The following is a 17,259-nucleotide window of genomic DNA, read 5'->3' as shown; positions in this document are numbered from 1 at the left end:
TGTATTTGTCGTTGGCACGTAGACCGTCAAACAGGACGGAATGAATCGCCTTGATGCCAGCAATGACGGGAAATATGGCCTGCACCTCCGCAGTGAAAGCAAAGTGGGCGCCTTTTGACGGTGTACCATGCATCTGTTCTTCGGGTCGGTGGACGTCTGAGCATCTCCCCTGATGTCGATGCCTATGGCGTGGCTGTGGACGGCTGGTTGTATGGCTGTAGCATGGGTGGTTGCTGTAGTGTCTGCTCTTGCGGTGGTGACCAAAGGGCCATTGGTGCCTGGTGGTATGGCGTCGGCGTAGCAGGTGGTGGACGTCGGAGAGCGCCAGCGTAGCTAAAGGAACGCTGCTCAGTATTAGGACCAGCCATAGATAAGGCTTGGCGGATTTCTTCACGCACGACTTTTACGACCTTCGCCATGGGAGTTTCAGCTACCAGAGTCCGGAACTTCTGCAGTTCTTTGCGAACTATCTCCTTAATCAAGTCTCGCAAGGAGCTCTGACTCTCAGACGTCATGGCAATAGTATTGATTGGGGCGTTGCTCGACATGCGGTCATATTGCCTGCAGCGTTGATGAAGGGCACGCTCGATAGCCGTAGCCTTCCTAATAAAGTCAACCACGGTACTTGGAGGGTTGCGCTCGGCGAAAAGCTGTTCCTTGACACCGCGCATGAGGTAACTCAACATTTTATCTTCCGTCTTGGTTGGGTTAGCTCAACGAAAGAAACAAGTCATGTCTTCGGGAAACATTGCAACGATTTTGTTAGGTTTTTGAATCCGTAGCTTCAATAATTGCTGCTCGCGGTTCCGTCGATCGACATTGGCGAAGGTATCGATGAACTGCTGTCGAAAGTCGGACCATGTTGATATATTGGCTTTTCTACTCTCATACCAAGTACGGGCACCATCGTCAAGTTAGAAATAAGTGCGAGAAAGCTTTCCCTGTTCTGGCCACTGATTCATGTTGGCGACACGCTCGTAGGGATCAAGCCAGTCGTCAACGTCTTCATAGGCGCCGCCACTAAAGCAATCAGGAACGAATGGTTGAAAGATGGTCACCTGAGATGCATGTGTCGGCAAGCTGCCTTGAGGCACCAGTTGGGGGCTTGCGTTGACCATTGTTCGAGGTGAGCTGCGCCTGATTCAGGCTACTGATTACAGTAGCGATTCAGTAGTGATTCAGTAGCGATTACAGTAGTGATTCAGGCTACTGATTAAAGTACCCTGATTCGCACTAACGTGCGAATCAGGCTACTGTAACCCGGCTAAGTGCAAAATAAATGAGAAGCCGCAGAAATCTTCAGTCAAACATCTTTCGGATGTCGTCGAAGAATAAAACAAAACTCCACGTGAAGTAACACGATATACACCATCATACCACATGTATGGAATCTCTTCATAAGACACAATTTTAGATGCACTAATGGAGAGTGCGCAAGAAGCAAGAAAAAGTGCAGTCAAGGACACTCTTGCCTACCACGAGAAGAAGAAGATCATTTACGACGAAAAATTCCTACCACGAGACCTCAAACCTGGCGAATTGGTCCTCTACGAAACACTTCGTCACCCGAACATAAAAAGCTCATTTCAGTCATGGAAGGGACTTTACACAATCCTTCGTAGAGTCTCTCCTGTAAACCATGAGATCGACCTATGCGTGACACCGTCAAGCAGAACTACTGACATTGTGCACGTGGGGGAAACGCGTGACGGTTCACAGGTAAATGGGGGAAAGGAAGATGAGATAGACGAAAATTTATATTTAACGGGTGTTTTGACTGATGCCATGTTTCATCATCCGTTTATATATATATATATATATATATATATATATATATATATATATATATATATATATATATATATATATATATATATATATATATATATATATATATATATATATATATATATATATATATATATATATATTATATATATATATATATATATATATATATATATATATATATATATATATATATAAGGATTATATGCAGGAGATGAACTTCACTTGCCGCAAGGTTATGAGTATAAAAGTAGATGCGCTTTCACATAACTTGTTCATTCAACCGACGTTTCGACGGGAGTCCCGCCTTTTTCAAGGCATGATGCCTTGAAAAAGACGGGGCTCTCGTCAAAACTTAGGCTTGATAAACAAGTTATGTGAAAGTGCATCTATAACTCATCCCCTGATAACTCATCCCCTGATGAAGTGAGGACCCCTCCCGAAACTGTTGGGAAATAAATATATTTATCCTTGTTGACAACGCTCCCATTGTGTGCCATATCCCATACCTTTACGAAGACTAACTGGCCAATTGAACTATTACTCCCACTATATATATATATATATATATATATATATATATATATATATATATATATATATATATATATATATATGCTTTTTTACATAACATCTTGTTATGTGAAAGTATATATATATATATATATATATATATATATATATATATATATATATATATATATATATATATATATATATATACATATATATATATATATATATATATATATATATATATATATATATATATATGTGAGGAAAATTGTAGTCATGCGAAGGCCGGGCCACATGCACATGTGGCTTGCGTATTTAAGACACCTGCTATATAGGGTCAAATAACTCTGGGCGATCAAAAATGAATCCTTGGAGTGTTCTAGTACGGCGAATAAACTATCAGATTATGGGTTTAGCACGGAGAACCGCAAAAGTTATTCTATTGAATCTTTTCTATCGTCCTCTTATGTCTTGCAGTTGAGCTGGGCGGCCACCCTTTCAAGGGCTTCTTCATCGCGGCTATGGATCCGCGCACCCAGAAGCGCATCGGCTCCTTCCTCAAGGTGAAGGGCACCCACCCCGTCAGCTGCAGCGCCGTCACCCACAATGACGCGCACCCCAAGAGCCACGTGTCCCTGCTCTGGCTGCCACCCCAGAACCAGCCTGAGGGAGAGGTCGTCTTCATGTGAGCATCCTTGCCACTCTCTGTAACATAACCACCAGAGTGACGGTCTATATTAAGGGTCGGTAACCTGCGGCCTGCGCGGCAATATTTAGCGGCACGACGTCTACGCCCTCCCCTCTTTACCCTCTCACTTCCTATTTGAAGGGTGACATGACAGTTTTGACCTAACGTGAAATTTAGGCACGTAATTTATGTTAACGGCCACTTTGTGATGTACGTGCTGAAAGTAAACATGATAGATAGTCCAGTTCAGAATGTTACTATGAAACTGGGAGAGGGGGCAGCAAAGCTTCCACACCTTTTTCGACTTGCCATGTGGCCCCCCGATTTGTTGGTTTCATTCAGTCAACTTGGCCCTGCGCCTGAAAAGGTTGCCGACCCTTGGTCTATAAGATTCATGAGAAGTACTAGGACTACCCTGGCTGCATATCTGATGCCAACAAACGCGAGCTTGTAAAAGTCTACGCTTCATTTATCACCGCTGCAATGAACGATTTTCGCCTAAATCTTATCGCTGTAGTCTTTAGCTTACCACTCTTTCCGCCTTACTGTCGCCATGCCAAATAATGAAAGTTTTTTTTTTATTTTCTGATATCTCTCCGCAGTTCTTTCTGATAAGCAGGTACGTCAACACAGGTACGTCAACATTTTAAGGGGAGTGAAATAAATCACAATGAAGAGGTGGGAAAGGTTGTCGGATTCTGCACGTGTACATTGCTGTGCATTAAGCACTATTGTGAGTTGAATACATGCCCATTTTGTCAAGGCGGCAAAGCTTCTAAATGCCCTGTTCCTTCTTTTTTATTAGATAGCTTGGTAATATTTTATCAAGTCAAATACGTTTTGTGTCGCTGTTTGAATTACTTCTATAAATCGAGCACTAATGGTCTTGCGGTGAATTTTGTGTTTTTTTAGCACCTTTGTTTCTTTTGCTCCCCTCTCTGCAATGTCTCACTTGAGCTGCAGTACACTTAATATGAATGAATGAATGAATGAATGAATGAATGAATGAATGAATGAATGAATGAATGAATGAATGAATGAATGAATGAATGAATGAATGTGACACGCAGGCTGTTGCAGTAGTTGGCAAGTCTGCCCATTTCTATTGAGCAGTGTTTCTCAGTCATGAATGATTCATGTATCTTTGATGAAAGGATAGAAGTGATGAGAAACCCGTGGCAGTGATATGGTAAAAAAGGAGGGAGGGGGGTTATATGAACACAACGTGCCACATGAAATAGGTGCCCTTTGTTTCTCAGTAGTTATGCATTATCTCTACAGTTTGTAAATAAGTTGTGCGGTCTGCAGGTACATTTCACGTGTTTCTAGCTATATCTTCTATTCAAATATGCAAGCCTTGAAAAATAACGGTAGGAGAAAATCGCAACGAAAGTTTTACAACCATATCATGAAAAAGGAAAGCACGAGTGAGCTCCTACGAAATGCATACATTTAGAATGTGAAGGTAATGAAAAGTTAGGAGGGGCCATTGTTCTTTTTGTTATATTTTTCGAAAATGGATTTAGCGGACTGCCATAAATGACTTCGTAGACCCCTACTTGAGAACTACAGTGATGGAAAAAAAACTAGGCTTCTCTTGGAAATTATTTCTGCAGCATAGGGACGGACGTGAACCCAGAATAAGACGCTCTAATGTAAAATATATCGCGAATAAACCGTTGTTATTGTGCTATTTGTGTTCCATTTTCACGCCCTTCCCTATGCTACTCTACTGTTATCCCAAACCATGCAAAACCAACTGGCCCCTCCACTGCAGCGCATCTTGCGAATTTTGTGTGAGCGTGCCTGCATGTATCAGCAAGCGAAATTAAAAAGCATGTTTTTCTCACCCACAGGGCGACTGTCGTGGAATCGTACGCTCGTTACTACACCGGCCTCGTAGCAGCTGTACCAGCGCAGCAGACGCTGCAGTACATCAAGAAGAAATAGGAAGTCACCACGCTTACATAGGACAAGAGCGGGAGGGTGCGCCATCCAAGAGCAACACCCTTACCACCTCCGCAATCGAAAAAAAAGCCGATAAATGCGTCCACAATTACGGAATCCGTCCGCATTCAGCAACCGACTCCGCGCACATTTGGCACAGTGCATTCGGACATATGAGTTTGTATACCTGACTCACCCCAGTACTTATTTTCTCCCTCCCCTAGGCCATTTCTTTTATTTCCTAGTAGCATAGAGCTTCAAGCGAAGTCAAAGGCACACCTTCGTTAAACCAGGAGAATAGCTAACTTAAACATGGAACTCGCACGGCGTAGCCTCTAGAACACGTTTATAAAAGACACACTCTCGCACTTCACAGCGTGAAAAGTCGGGAATGGGTAAAAGAATGGGCAAACATGGTCGCTGTCTTGCTTTGTTTGCTATGTTCCTTTTGTTTTGTGCTGCAAACCATGGATATAACCTGACTTGCCCAGTATACATATAAATACCGACACATTCATCCATTGACACGATAGGCGTGACACCAATCAGATACAGGCTCCGCCTTGACGCGCCAGGACCACCAGTATGAACACATTCCTCGGAACTTTAAGCCTCCTCGCTTTTGCGTCGCTGTCGTCACTTGCGGAGGTGAACCGCCGTCGCGTGTCTTTCTGCGCCCTGCTGCCCTAGAAGAGCCAACGAGACCACGGGAGAAGCTTTAATAGTTTCACAGAACGTTGTACAGAAGCTAGCATGGTTTTACTCGAAGAAGAGTAGCAAGATCGAAGAGCTCTTTTTTTGCGAGGAATCATCGTTCTTCCTTTTCTTTTTTTTATATCACTCTAAGTTACAAGAACAGCTTCATTTAAAACATGCTCTGCTCTATAAAATAAAGGTTATTAACAACATCTTCTCTACATAACTTTCGAACAGAAACGCCGACACTTTTTCGAGCGTTTAAGCAGCGTTCAATTGAATTCACGGAACTGGTAATTGAGTTTAACGTTAATGTAAAATTATCCGTATTCTTAGCAATATATTCTACATGTCTAGTTAGGGTTTATTACATTGCTTAACATGTGATGTGGATTGATAAAACGCAATTGTTATTGCCGTTTTGTCTATGATCAAGCAGAGGTTTTGTTGATAAGTTAGCGTGCAAAACTGAGTTATAAATCGATATACAGGATACTGGGTTTCATTGCTGAGATTATCGCGGTTGCTCGGCACTGGCACTGTTTTTTTTCTTTTGTATCATACTTCCGATGTTTGTATTGCGTCTTAGAAAATTTTGCCTTTGAGAGCAGATGTTATGAGTTATTTTTACGAATAACAGGTGGCATGCATTGCTTTTTTTCTCTTCAATTTTCACGCATTCGCCGGTCTATTGTACAATATTACTCCCGCCATACGATACCGCTACGGGTTCACAGATATACCACGGATGCATGTGTCATGTGTTGAAGTTGGTTCTTTTTTTGTGTGTGTACCTCAATACTTGACGTATTTATCAGTGCGCACTTTCGACTTGAGATTTGAAATGACGCAGTCTGTGTGGTCTTGCTTAAGTGCCCGAAAAACGTGCGCAGCTTGCAGTGGAACCTAACAAAAACGCCCATTAGCCACGCTTTATTTAACATGGTTGTCTGGAATAAAACTGGGATTCTGTGCATCAGCCACACTAGAGCTGCTGGAAATGGTTTCTAGTGGTGCTGTTAAATGTTGAGCAACATTGTTAATAAAAACGTCCAGAAAAACGTGCTATGTATTTCTGTGTATTTTCGTGTTCTATTTACACTTTACATTTCTATCGGCCTATTCCTAAGGAGGAAAAAACATGCCATGAACTCAAACTGGACGCTTCTCCTCCCCACAGCTTCGAATTACTTGGATGGAAGCACATTCACAGTTGAGAATATATTCAGACCACGAGACTGCCCATCATAGGGCAACCAAGGCACTGTTGCGTATTCTCAATCACACTGGACTGATTTGACGTTCGTAATTTCAAACGCGGAACTGTTACGTCAGCTGAACCAGCGACTTTTTTCTACCCCTCTATCACCTATCTACCCTCTTCCCCGTGCAGTCTTGGGTAACCTTGCTGCCTTTCTTCTATTCTCCTTCTCTCTCTCTGTCTGGTACTCTCAGCATAGTCATCCACTAGGAATATACGAAACCTCTAAATCTAAATTATTCTCCTTTTCCCCCACCCCAAGTGTAGGGTAGCCAACCAAGCCGAGCTTGGTTAACCTCCCTGCCTTCCCTCTTTATTTATCTCTCTCTCTCTCTCTCTAAATCCCAAATGGCTACGCAAATTATAAAAGGTAAGTACAAGAGTGTGTTCTAAGACATATGTTGTTTTTAATAGCAGGAATCGGCAGAACTATTTCTCTTAGAGAGGCCGAATGAAAGCAGAATGCAAAGGTGGCAAATGTTAAGCCCGGTTGGTTAACCTGCACTAGAGCAGCAGAATTAATATTAAAAGGGGAGGAGAGAAGGTTCGCACTATCGACGAACACACTAACACAAATTATGCCTTCGTTGTTCAGTTCTTTGTAAGTGATAATACAGTATCGTGTATCGCAAGCAATCAACCGACACTTATGTAGCATTACGCTGCAGAGACGCACAAAGCAATCATTAAAAGAGCATCTATTGTGCTAGGGACATGTTGCGTACCTAATGCTGTTTTAAAGGCAAAACTTTTATATTTTTACGATATGCTGTCACGCAGGAGGTGGCCTATAGTTTTGTTTTACACTATAGAAGCGCTAGAGAATTGCGGTGCTATGCAGGATGACCCGAGCTTTTCGGGTAAAGAGGTTTGCTCTGAGCTCGCTCTGCGGCAGCCATGGCATCAAGACAGTGGGGAGCGCGTGATACTAGTGTTGATAAAAAAAGACAGAGCTTTGCCGTAAAGGTGAAACAAAGAACGCAATAGTAACAAATTGGAAGGTCACGCCAAGACTTGCAGGCAGATCGAAACTTGGCTCGCGTTTCTCACGCACAAATAACACATGAAATGTACTCACACGTGCAGAGGAACGCGAATAAGCGCTCCAGTTGTTACTTCGCTGTGCCAGAAAAGTGCGCCCTTTCCGCAAACGGAGACTGTGCAACGAGTGTGCTGACCATTATGCGCCCGGTAACTACAATAGAATCGTTCCGGTGAAAACCCAAGGCGTACAATTGTCACCACCGCGAGATAAGCGAGCGCACGCGTGAGCGTCTCCTCTCTGCGGGGCAAAGTACGCGTACATGAGAGATGAGAGCGCGTGCCGCCGTGTCGTTACGATCTCACGATGCACACTCATTGCGCCATCTCGCCGGTACTGCTGAAAACACGATAGTTCCCCTCAAAATGCTCTTCGCCAGCGGTAAGTGGTAGACAGAAATAGGTTGCCGTTTAAATGTAAAAGGAGGCGCTACTTCGTGGCTCAGTGGCTAACGCCTCACAATTCAGATGTTGAACGTTCGATTCCGCGCGCCGGAGGCCCATTCTGGATTATCTATTGATATGTATACATAGACGGTGAATGACGCCGGTGGCAAAATCTAGTCTTCCAGCCGATTCCGGGCCCATATGTTGAAACTAACAAAGAATAGAGTGGCTCTTGACAAACTAAGACCACGGTCAACACTACCGTCAGTGTAATCACGAGAATCGCTAAACGTAAGAGCGGGGTTATACTTAACTAACACTACCAATGCAGAATCAAACACCACCTGAAAGAACTGCTCGCGTTAAGCAAAAGCATTTTGACAATCCAGTATATATAGGCCCAGCATTTTGACCTGCCAGTAGTGCGGGTAGGAGCGCTAGGGTTTTTGTCATTGATGAGCCCCAAATGTTAGGCACACGCGTAAAATTAAAGTGCTCTGCCAGTCACTATGAGAAACACCGATCTTACCTTTCTCATTATCCAATAACTAGCTGGCACTCCGGGCTGTTGGCCCCAGCCGCGTCAGCACTTCCGATCTTCGAGTCCACAAATTATACCAATGCATACACAAAGCACGGCAGCTCAATAATTTTCACTGAGTGGTGGTCTTCAAACACAGTAGCAGCACGTACTCAGGAATGCGAGCGAAGCATAGGGAAATATACTATATATAGTGTGGCCACTGGAGCCTTTTCGTGGCCCAGCAAGAAAGGGTCTGATCAACCGCTAGATGGCATACCCATCCTCGCTTTTACTCCTTTTTTTTAAGACATTAATTTGCCTCCTCAGAAGGCCAATGAATACCCAAGTTTGGCATCAATTTTTGCACAGACGAAATTTTATTGATTTGTGCAATTTTCCGTATCCACTCCACACCATGTCCCGCTGAGTATATTTAATGCCTTATAGCAAAAAAACAGTAAAGTATGACGAGAAAGTCTTGTCTTTCTGCATTATTTTTGCACAAAGAGGCACAATTATGTGGTTTAGATGTACTGTACTTGTATTCTTTTCGTGGAAGCATGGGTGTGTAGCCTAGTGGTAAAGACACTCGCCTTCGGAGGCTGAGGGAATGGGTTCAAACCCAGGGTTGGAAAAAAGAAAAAAATGTTAATTGATTCATGCAGAAGACACTATCGGGTCTGACCAACCAACCACTCGTGGCGCTGAAAACACCGCAGGAGCTGGGCCGCAGGGCCCAACGGAAGTGTTCGCTATTTATGTAAGTAGGGGCGAAAAGCGGGGCCATACCTGCACAGGCTCCTTGCCGACTGTATAGCTGTAGGCCTTTTTGAGGTGCACTGCAACGCGATGAAAGGAAGCTGATTATCACATATTGCATTTCCTGTGAAATTTAAAAGACGATAGTCTTTCTTTTGGACCCTCAAAGCAAAAATTTTGGCCTGTCTGTCTGTACATTTGTCTGTTTATTCCCCCTAATCGTAGCGGGTCCTTCAAACGGCACCAGCCGATACCCCAAACGGCCGACCCCATCTGCAGCACCCACCAATGTTGCTCAAGATTCAGCGTTCATACTTATGCGATTCTCAATAAAAAGCAATGATCGCGCATATCTGAGGCACCATAACAACACTTATATATTCTGTATGTGCGTCTTTTACTAGAACAGGCATACATAAGTTATTCCGAGGCCCACTGCATTGATCACGCGACGCTGACCATGCAACGCTTGCACGAAAAATGAAGTGTTTCCAACACTCTGCTACGACGATACGGTGGCGGCACCTTATCGTCGTCTTGCGTTGTACACCTCATCAGCTCTGAGATGGGCGCGCACACCGGTCTCAGAGCCGCGCGTTTCGTTTTCTAAGATAGCTGCCAGATAGCACTGATGTCTCACATGTGACGTGACTTGGTGCGCTCAGTCGCCTCCGCTCCACGCTTGAGGCATTCTAAAGCAGCGCCTCCAGAATATCAATCACCGATTTTCTTGCGCGGAACATCAAATAAACGTTTTGTTAAATCTCTACAGACGCAAGACTATCGCCTTTCGATGACATTTGCAGATTACATGCCGATACGGGGCCAATTTTCTCTTCTCAGTTTAGGCAAATAAAAATGCATGTATGCTATCTGCGGCGTCTTAGGGAGCGATGTAGTTCCAACGAAGGAGACAGATGAATGTCCGGGTTTTCACCAGGGGGCGGAAACTCTCTCTACCTCCCATGTATTCGCTCTCGCATGCTGATACGCAGTGCCAGCGCCGCTTTTACCGCTGGTGGTTGTCGGGCATCATACTAGAAATAAATCACGAACAGAAAATTTCTTTCATGACGTCACTGGTGGCGATCCGAAATAGAACGAAAGGATGAAATTTAAAGAGGAGGAGGGTTACCGCGGAAGCCCTTCTTTGGCACTTTGCATGCAAGCAGAATGCGCTCGTGCCTGCTTTCAGGTCCACCGGCCACTTGGGCGATGCGGTCATTTGTAAAATTGTGGTAATCTTTTTTTTCCAAATTTTCTTCGTGTGTTCCGAAGAGGCGAAATTCAAGGTTACATATGTCTCGGTATAAGACTAAACTCAATCTGTGCAAATAAAATGAACTTTTTATTACACAGCTTGTATAAAAAACTTATACCTAGTGTGAAAGTGTCAATCTGTAAAACAAGCTTGAACTTACAACTGACAAACAGACAAAATGAGCAAACAATGAACCCAGACTATCATAACCAATGCAAAAATTATCAACAACCGCGAGTAGGACACGTCGCATTTGACTCGATCACGTTTGTTATGATGACATGCGTAGTTTACCTACAGAACTTTGGTACCAAACGAGGCTTAATTCGTGGAGAGGCTTCAGGTGATCAGTCGTTTTTTTATCAAGCACGTCACTGGAAACAGTCTTTCATCAAGTTGACTTGTCCTCGTCAGGGCAATGGCGTTGCCGTGACGAAGTTAACTTGTCAAAACGTTGGCTCCACCAAGAGTCTATGCGATAATATTTATAAGCATTTATTCCATCACGTGTATTTGAGCGATAGTACCAGAAGTAAAGGCTCACAAATTATCAAAGAGCGGCTAGAAGAAGTTTATAAGCAGGTAGCAGCCCATAATTACTTGACATCATTTGAACTATGCACCAAAAGTAAAAGAAGCTAAAACTATGTAACCGAGCGTACTCGAATTGAAACCTTTCAATAAACGCATTTTTTTCTGACAGGAGCTTGGCTGCCATCTTCACCAAGTAACCAGCAACACCTCACTTCTGTCAGTCCAGTCAGACTTGCAGACAATTGGGTTTACTCATGTACTCAAGCAAAATCTATACTTGCTAAAATATAGCATCCAAGTTCTTGTGCTTACTCACCCCGCGGTGGTGGTCTGGTGGCTAAGGTACTCGGCTGTTGACCCGCATGTCGCGGGATCGAATCCCGGCTGCGGCGGCTGCATATCCGATGAAGGCGGAAATGTTGTAGGCCCGTGTGCTGAGATTTGGGTGAACGTTAAAGAACCCCAGTTGGTCGAAATTTTCGGAGTCCTCCACTACAACGTCTCTCATAATCATATGGTGGTTTTGGGACGTTAAACCCCACATATCTATCTAGTTCTTGTGCTTACTCGTTGCCTCTAGCTAAGAAACCACCAAGAAACCTTCGCGGAACTAGAAATGACATGGTTAGCACATTTCAAAGTCACGGAAAACATGTGTTGCCCGATTAAGCTATCTTTGACAAATGCGTGGTTCACTAGTTAGGCGTCGCTAACTGCGGCGTCCGTTTTCTGCCCGCCATGACTTTCTGTCTTTATCTTTCCTGCAGTTCACATGCACAGCAACCGAGCGAGATAACTGAGTGCGATCTAATTCCTAATGTCGCTGAGCATTAGGCGGGAACAAGAGGAGGCAAGCGCTACGAACAAGCGTCAATCACTTTCCTCGCTTCGCCCTGTGTAATTTTGATTGATTGATAAGTGGCGTTTAACGTCCCAAAACCTCCATATGATGATGGGAGACGCCGTAGTGGAGGGCTCCGGAAATTTTGACCACCTGGCCCTATTTAAATTTAACAAACGAAGGATTAAGAAAACACATATAAACTAAAAGGAAAGTTCTTCACAGGTGTATCAAATTGTTTTATTTATAAAAACTTGTGAGAAACAATAAATGCGAACATTCACATTACCTCACTCTGTTCAACCAGATCTTAGAATGCCCGGAAACTGCTACGTGCGTGCATGTTCCTTGAAACTGAAACTAGTGCCGAGGTTCCGAAGCCTCTTTTCACCGTGCTCACCAGCAGCCGCCTATTGGTTCTGTCTGCCTCGTATCAGTGCTAACTTTCTCACTAGATGTTTGACAACGGTTAACGCATTGAGCGCACAATTCGGACTTCACTTAGCCGACGTCGTCTTCTATGGAAGAAAATTTATGCGACGATTGTTTTACCTGCCCCAGTGACACACTCACACTGGCCGCTGGTTGGATTTCGTACCGATGACGTAGCGAAGCCTTTTTCTTATTGCTTCGAAATTACAAATGGTTACTCTCCAGGAAACAACCACGGACGACGTCACCAGCTTGATTTTGTTACCGCTGGAAGCACTTCGCGATTTGGCACGGAAGTGAAGTATGACTGGCGACGAAGTTCGGAGGCTCGCTCTCAATGATAAAAGCAACAGGTGAGATCGATCAGCTTGACCACACACATATACCAGAGTTTCTAATTTAGCAGTTTTCCAGCTAAAAAATATTGACCATCTCCCTGAAAATCAACATGATGCGATGCGATGCAGCAGTGGTGCGCACGCCGCTGACCCTGCTGAAAAGGGCGTCAACGTGGGTGCTGGAAGAACGGTTTGAAGCGAAACATGGTGTAGCTTTTTCTCAAGTAAATGTTTCCTTGAAATGCAAAGGCACGAGAGGTGGATCGGGTTTTGTGTAAGTTCGTCGCAGATGAACGAGCCGAATAACTGTTTCTACTGGACGGGCGGTCGAGCGTTACGGGCGGTGGAAAGAGTAAAGCGAGCAAGAAGTGTGTTGTGAGTGGGCGGAGGAGCAACACTACCTAGATGTACTGGAAGATGCCGGAAGCAGCTGCGGATGAGGGAGAGTGTGTCGTGTCGCTCGCTGGATTCCGTGCCGACCGGTTGTGCCCTCGCGATATCCAGCGTCAGCGTAGCTCTGGCCGACTGGGCTCGCCCTACGTCATCTCCTGGCGCCGCCCTCCGACGACAGTGTAGCTCTGACCGACTGGACTTGTACGGCTACTCCTGACGTCGACAAGAGCTCTCGCAAGTGGTGCCCCGTCCTCGGACTCCTGTGACCGTGTTTCCATCTTTTCTATCTCTCGTATCCCCTCGATATGTCGTCGGTCTCTCTGGCTTACCTCATCTCTCTTTCTCTCTCTCTACACCTTTATTCCTCTCCTTTTAATCCCTCCTCACCCCCATCCCTTGTGAGCTACTGCTGAGGTGTTGCACCCTGATGCATCGTTGCGGGACTCACTTTTCTTTTCTTTTCCTTCTTCTAAATATAAACACTCCCCCCCCCCCCTCCCTGTGCCATCAACGCGCAGCTGCGACTTGACCTTTTTGGCATTGTTCCAACAACTTTGGCCGGGGGAACGCGGTGCGGTGAGTTGGCACGGAGAGACAGCGTTACAGAGGCTAGTCAAACAGCAGAGCTGCTTCACATCTAATATAGTCGGTTTTCACGCTCTTATACGGGAGGCAAAATTTCTGGCGGTTTTGATCACTCTCTCTATTTTTGGTGTGTTTTTTTTCGTTGATTGAAACCAAAATGTAAAGCCGTTTTCACCAAAATCCATGACAAGGGCCATCACTGGATTTCAAATGGACTACATGAAAAAAAATCACTCCGGCAACAAAAAAGAAAATAAATCTGTAGAAATTCTTGGAGGCATCGACCGTCAATGTAACCAGAAATAAAAAATTTTGATCTTTTCCGCCGGTGAAAACCAACAACTATATTTGAAACATAGAAGGCAATCTCGCACAAATTAATGAATGCACCCTGCGAAAGTCAAGGGCCTCGAGCCACAAGAGGTGGAGTCCAAGGTGCCCTGTTTTCCTCGTATAGGGAACCAGCGCTGAATTCTCTGCGTTGCCCAGGCAGTCAAAGCGCGCATTTCTCAGCCACTCCCGCAGGTGAGTGTGGTGACTGGTAGAGGTGGTTCGGACGCGCAGGAGATTGCTAGGTGGCGTCGAGGAGCACGGACGTGAAAACGTCGGCTGCCGCTTTTCTAAATGTTTTCGGTCGTTTTTTTTTTTTTTGCTCCAAGATCACTTGGATTTGTGCTTATTCGAACAAGCAAGCTCTGCGGTTTCAGTGGAGACGCCATTTTTGGCGGTGAGTGAATTCTTAGACATATTTTTGGGCTTTAAAGTTGCGACGCGGCGAGTGTCTTCGCTAACCCTAACCACACCTAGGGTTGGCGAGGAGTACGGTCGTTACACGTAGCCAAGGGCTCGGCCAGACGCGGCAGCTACTGGATCAACCTCCGTACGTCTCAGCGGACAACCAGGCACTGAAATTGCCTTCCACCATAACCGTGGAGGGAATGGAAGTAAGCGCGGAGATCTTCGACGGACCAGGATGGGCCACCGCCATGGGACGCCGAAGACAGACGACTCCACCGAACGAGAAGCTGGTCACTGGGACGGTCGAGCACAGCAACCAGCCGAAGCACCCCAGGGGCTTTAAAAAAGTCAATCGGCACTACACCGTGTGGCATCCGCTTCCAGGCTACCCCGCCTACCCAAGGACCAGATCAGGGTAATTATGAGACCCAGAGGAGGATCAGACGTAGCCCGAGTTGACCTCGTTCTGCTGGCGAGAGCCGTCCTCATGGCCGCCCAGATCACCGACAAACAAGCACGGGAGGACACTATCTGCCCCAACAATATGCAAAACATCATTGTTATTTCTACGCCGTACCAAAATAATGCTACATCATACGTGAACGTGCAGAAACTTCACACAAACCAAGGCTCGTTCGAAGTTGCCGCATACGTGGCCGCGCCTGATAATACATGCAAGGGCGTCATCAAGAACGTTGACCTCTCCCTTGACGACGCAACGCTGAAACGCCTGATTGTGCACGACCGAAATCCCACTGCCATCGAGGCAAGACGCATTAAAAAGACCAAAGTAGTCGCAATCCTGTTTGACGGGTTGCGCGTTCCGAGCACAGTGATATGCGGAACCGCCATGGTTCCCTGCTCGCTCTACAAACGACACGTCGATGTTTGCAGAACGTGCGGAGGAGTCGGCCATCGCGCCGATGTTTGCCGGCACACAAACGCAACGAGCAAGAAATGTCACAACTGCGGAGAAACGCTACAAGAAGATGGCGTGCATCACTGTGAGACGAAATGCAAGCTTTGCGATGGAAATCACCCCACCGGAGATCGCGAATGCAAAAGACGCTTCCACATTCCATACATAGTGAGAAGGAGAAGAAGACGCAGAAAGCAAAAGTGGCAAGCACAACAGCGTCAAGACGCACCAACATCTGTCACGTTTAAGGAACCCTGCCACAACCAGGTGCCGGGACGGGAGAACACCTCGAGCGTCCATCACCGATCTCCATCCAGGGGGAGATCCCGATCCAGAGGGCGTTCCCGATCCAGAAGGCGTTTTCGATCCAGAGGCCATTCTCGTTCCGGAGGGCGCCCCTCGACCTTGTCGGGATCCGACAACCACCTGTAATCTCGGGAGTGCTCCAGATCCCGATCGAGAACGAGACCAACAGCCACGCAGCAGCAGCAGCCGAACAATGGCTACTGGGCCAGCAGGGTTGCAGGTGAATCATGAAGCACAAGTAGTCAGCCCAAAGGTAAGGCACAGCCAGAGCATGCTCCCGATTCTCGTATTGTAGCGCTTGAACAAGAAAACAGGGCCCTCAAGAAGGAACTTGAAGAGCTCCGGGCCTCAGTAGCTAGAATAGAGAGCTGCCACGGAATTAATCTGTCGAGCTCACCGGCATCACTGACAACACGCTCACAACAAACGATCCACAACACACACAAACGCAAAGCCGTAGACAGCGACAGCGACACGACGGAGGATATCGAGATGGTCTCGATAGAAAAAAAAGCCCCACTGAGAAATGTCGAGTCCACGACAACTAAGCTCAACGACAAATTGATACGTTGGCGAACACGCTTGCCAAGTTTATGGAAACCTTTAAGACTTACACTGACAAAGCTGACCAGAGGCTCGTGGGCCTGGAGAAGATAGCAGCCAACCCACCTGTGGCAGGTGCTCCTCAGAAGCTAAGCGCGGACAAACCAGCGGTTACGGCAAGCGTGCCGAGCATAACTTCTAGAGCTAAAGTCCGACCAGTCAAAGCACGCAATCTCGCGGAAATAACGAGCCGCGACGCACACAAGCTACCAAGCCAAAATGGCTGCTGACCGTAACGAGATTAAGATCTGGCAGTGGAACTGTAACTCACTTCAGAAACGCAAAGCAGCACTAACACAACTATTGCTAGCCTGTAAAAAAAGCCGCATATAATATTGCTACAGGAATGGGGAGAAAGCAAAACTGCTAAAAGCATTGGCATACAGGGGTACAGGGTAGCCAGGCCGACCCTGCACCCCGAGCAGAACAAGACGCAAAGAGTGGCTACCTTCATCCGGAAGGATGTAATGTTCGCCGAAAGGGACGCCCCCGTATACAAAAAAGGCCTGGAAACGGTCCTGGTGGAAATCTTACCACACAGGGCCGTTAAAAGAAGCATCTTTGTGCTCAATGTTTACAGTCCTCCATCAGATAAGAAAAGAGATTTCAACAGACTACTTACCTCGGCGGTAAAAATGGCGGGTGACAATCCGCTCATAGTAGCGGGTGATTTTAACGCCAGGAGTACCGAATGGGGATACTT

General features: G+C 45.8%; 1 protein-coding gene across 1 annotated transcript in view; it reads left to right on the top strand.

The window, feature by feature from the left end:
* The window catches only part of LOC119160993 (reelin domain-containing protein 1), a 92,819-nt gene extending 86,112 nt beyond the window's left edge, over window positions 1-6,707 (top strand). Inside the window, exons 2-3 of the mRNA XM_037413292.2 lie at window positions 2,782-2,989; window positions 4,849-6,707. Coding sequence (XP_037269189.1) covers window positions 2,782-2,989; window positions 4,849-4,942 — 302 coding nt within the window. The 3' untranslated portion in view covers window positions 4,943-6,707. The remainder of the gene's footprint in view (window positions 1-2,781; window positions 2,990-4,848) is intronic.
* The last annotated feature ends 10,552 nt before the right edge of the window (window positions 6,708-17,259 follow it).

This window comes from Rhipicephalus microplus, chromosome X (genome assembly GCF_043290135.1).
Source record: "Rhipicephalus microplus isolate Deutch F79 chromosome X, USDA_Rmic, whole genome shotgun sequence".
Lineage (NCBI taxonomy): Eukaryota > Metazoa > Arthropoda > Arachnida > Ixodida > Ixodidae > Rhipicephalus > Rhipicephalus microplus.
This window is presented reverse-complemented; position numbering and strand designations above follow the sequence as displayed.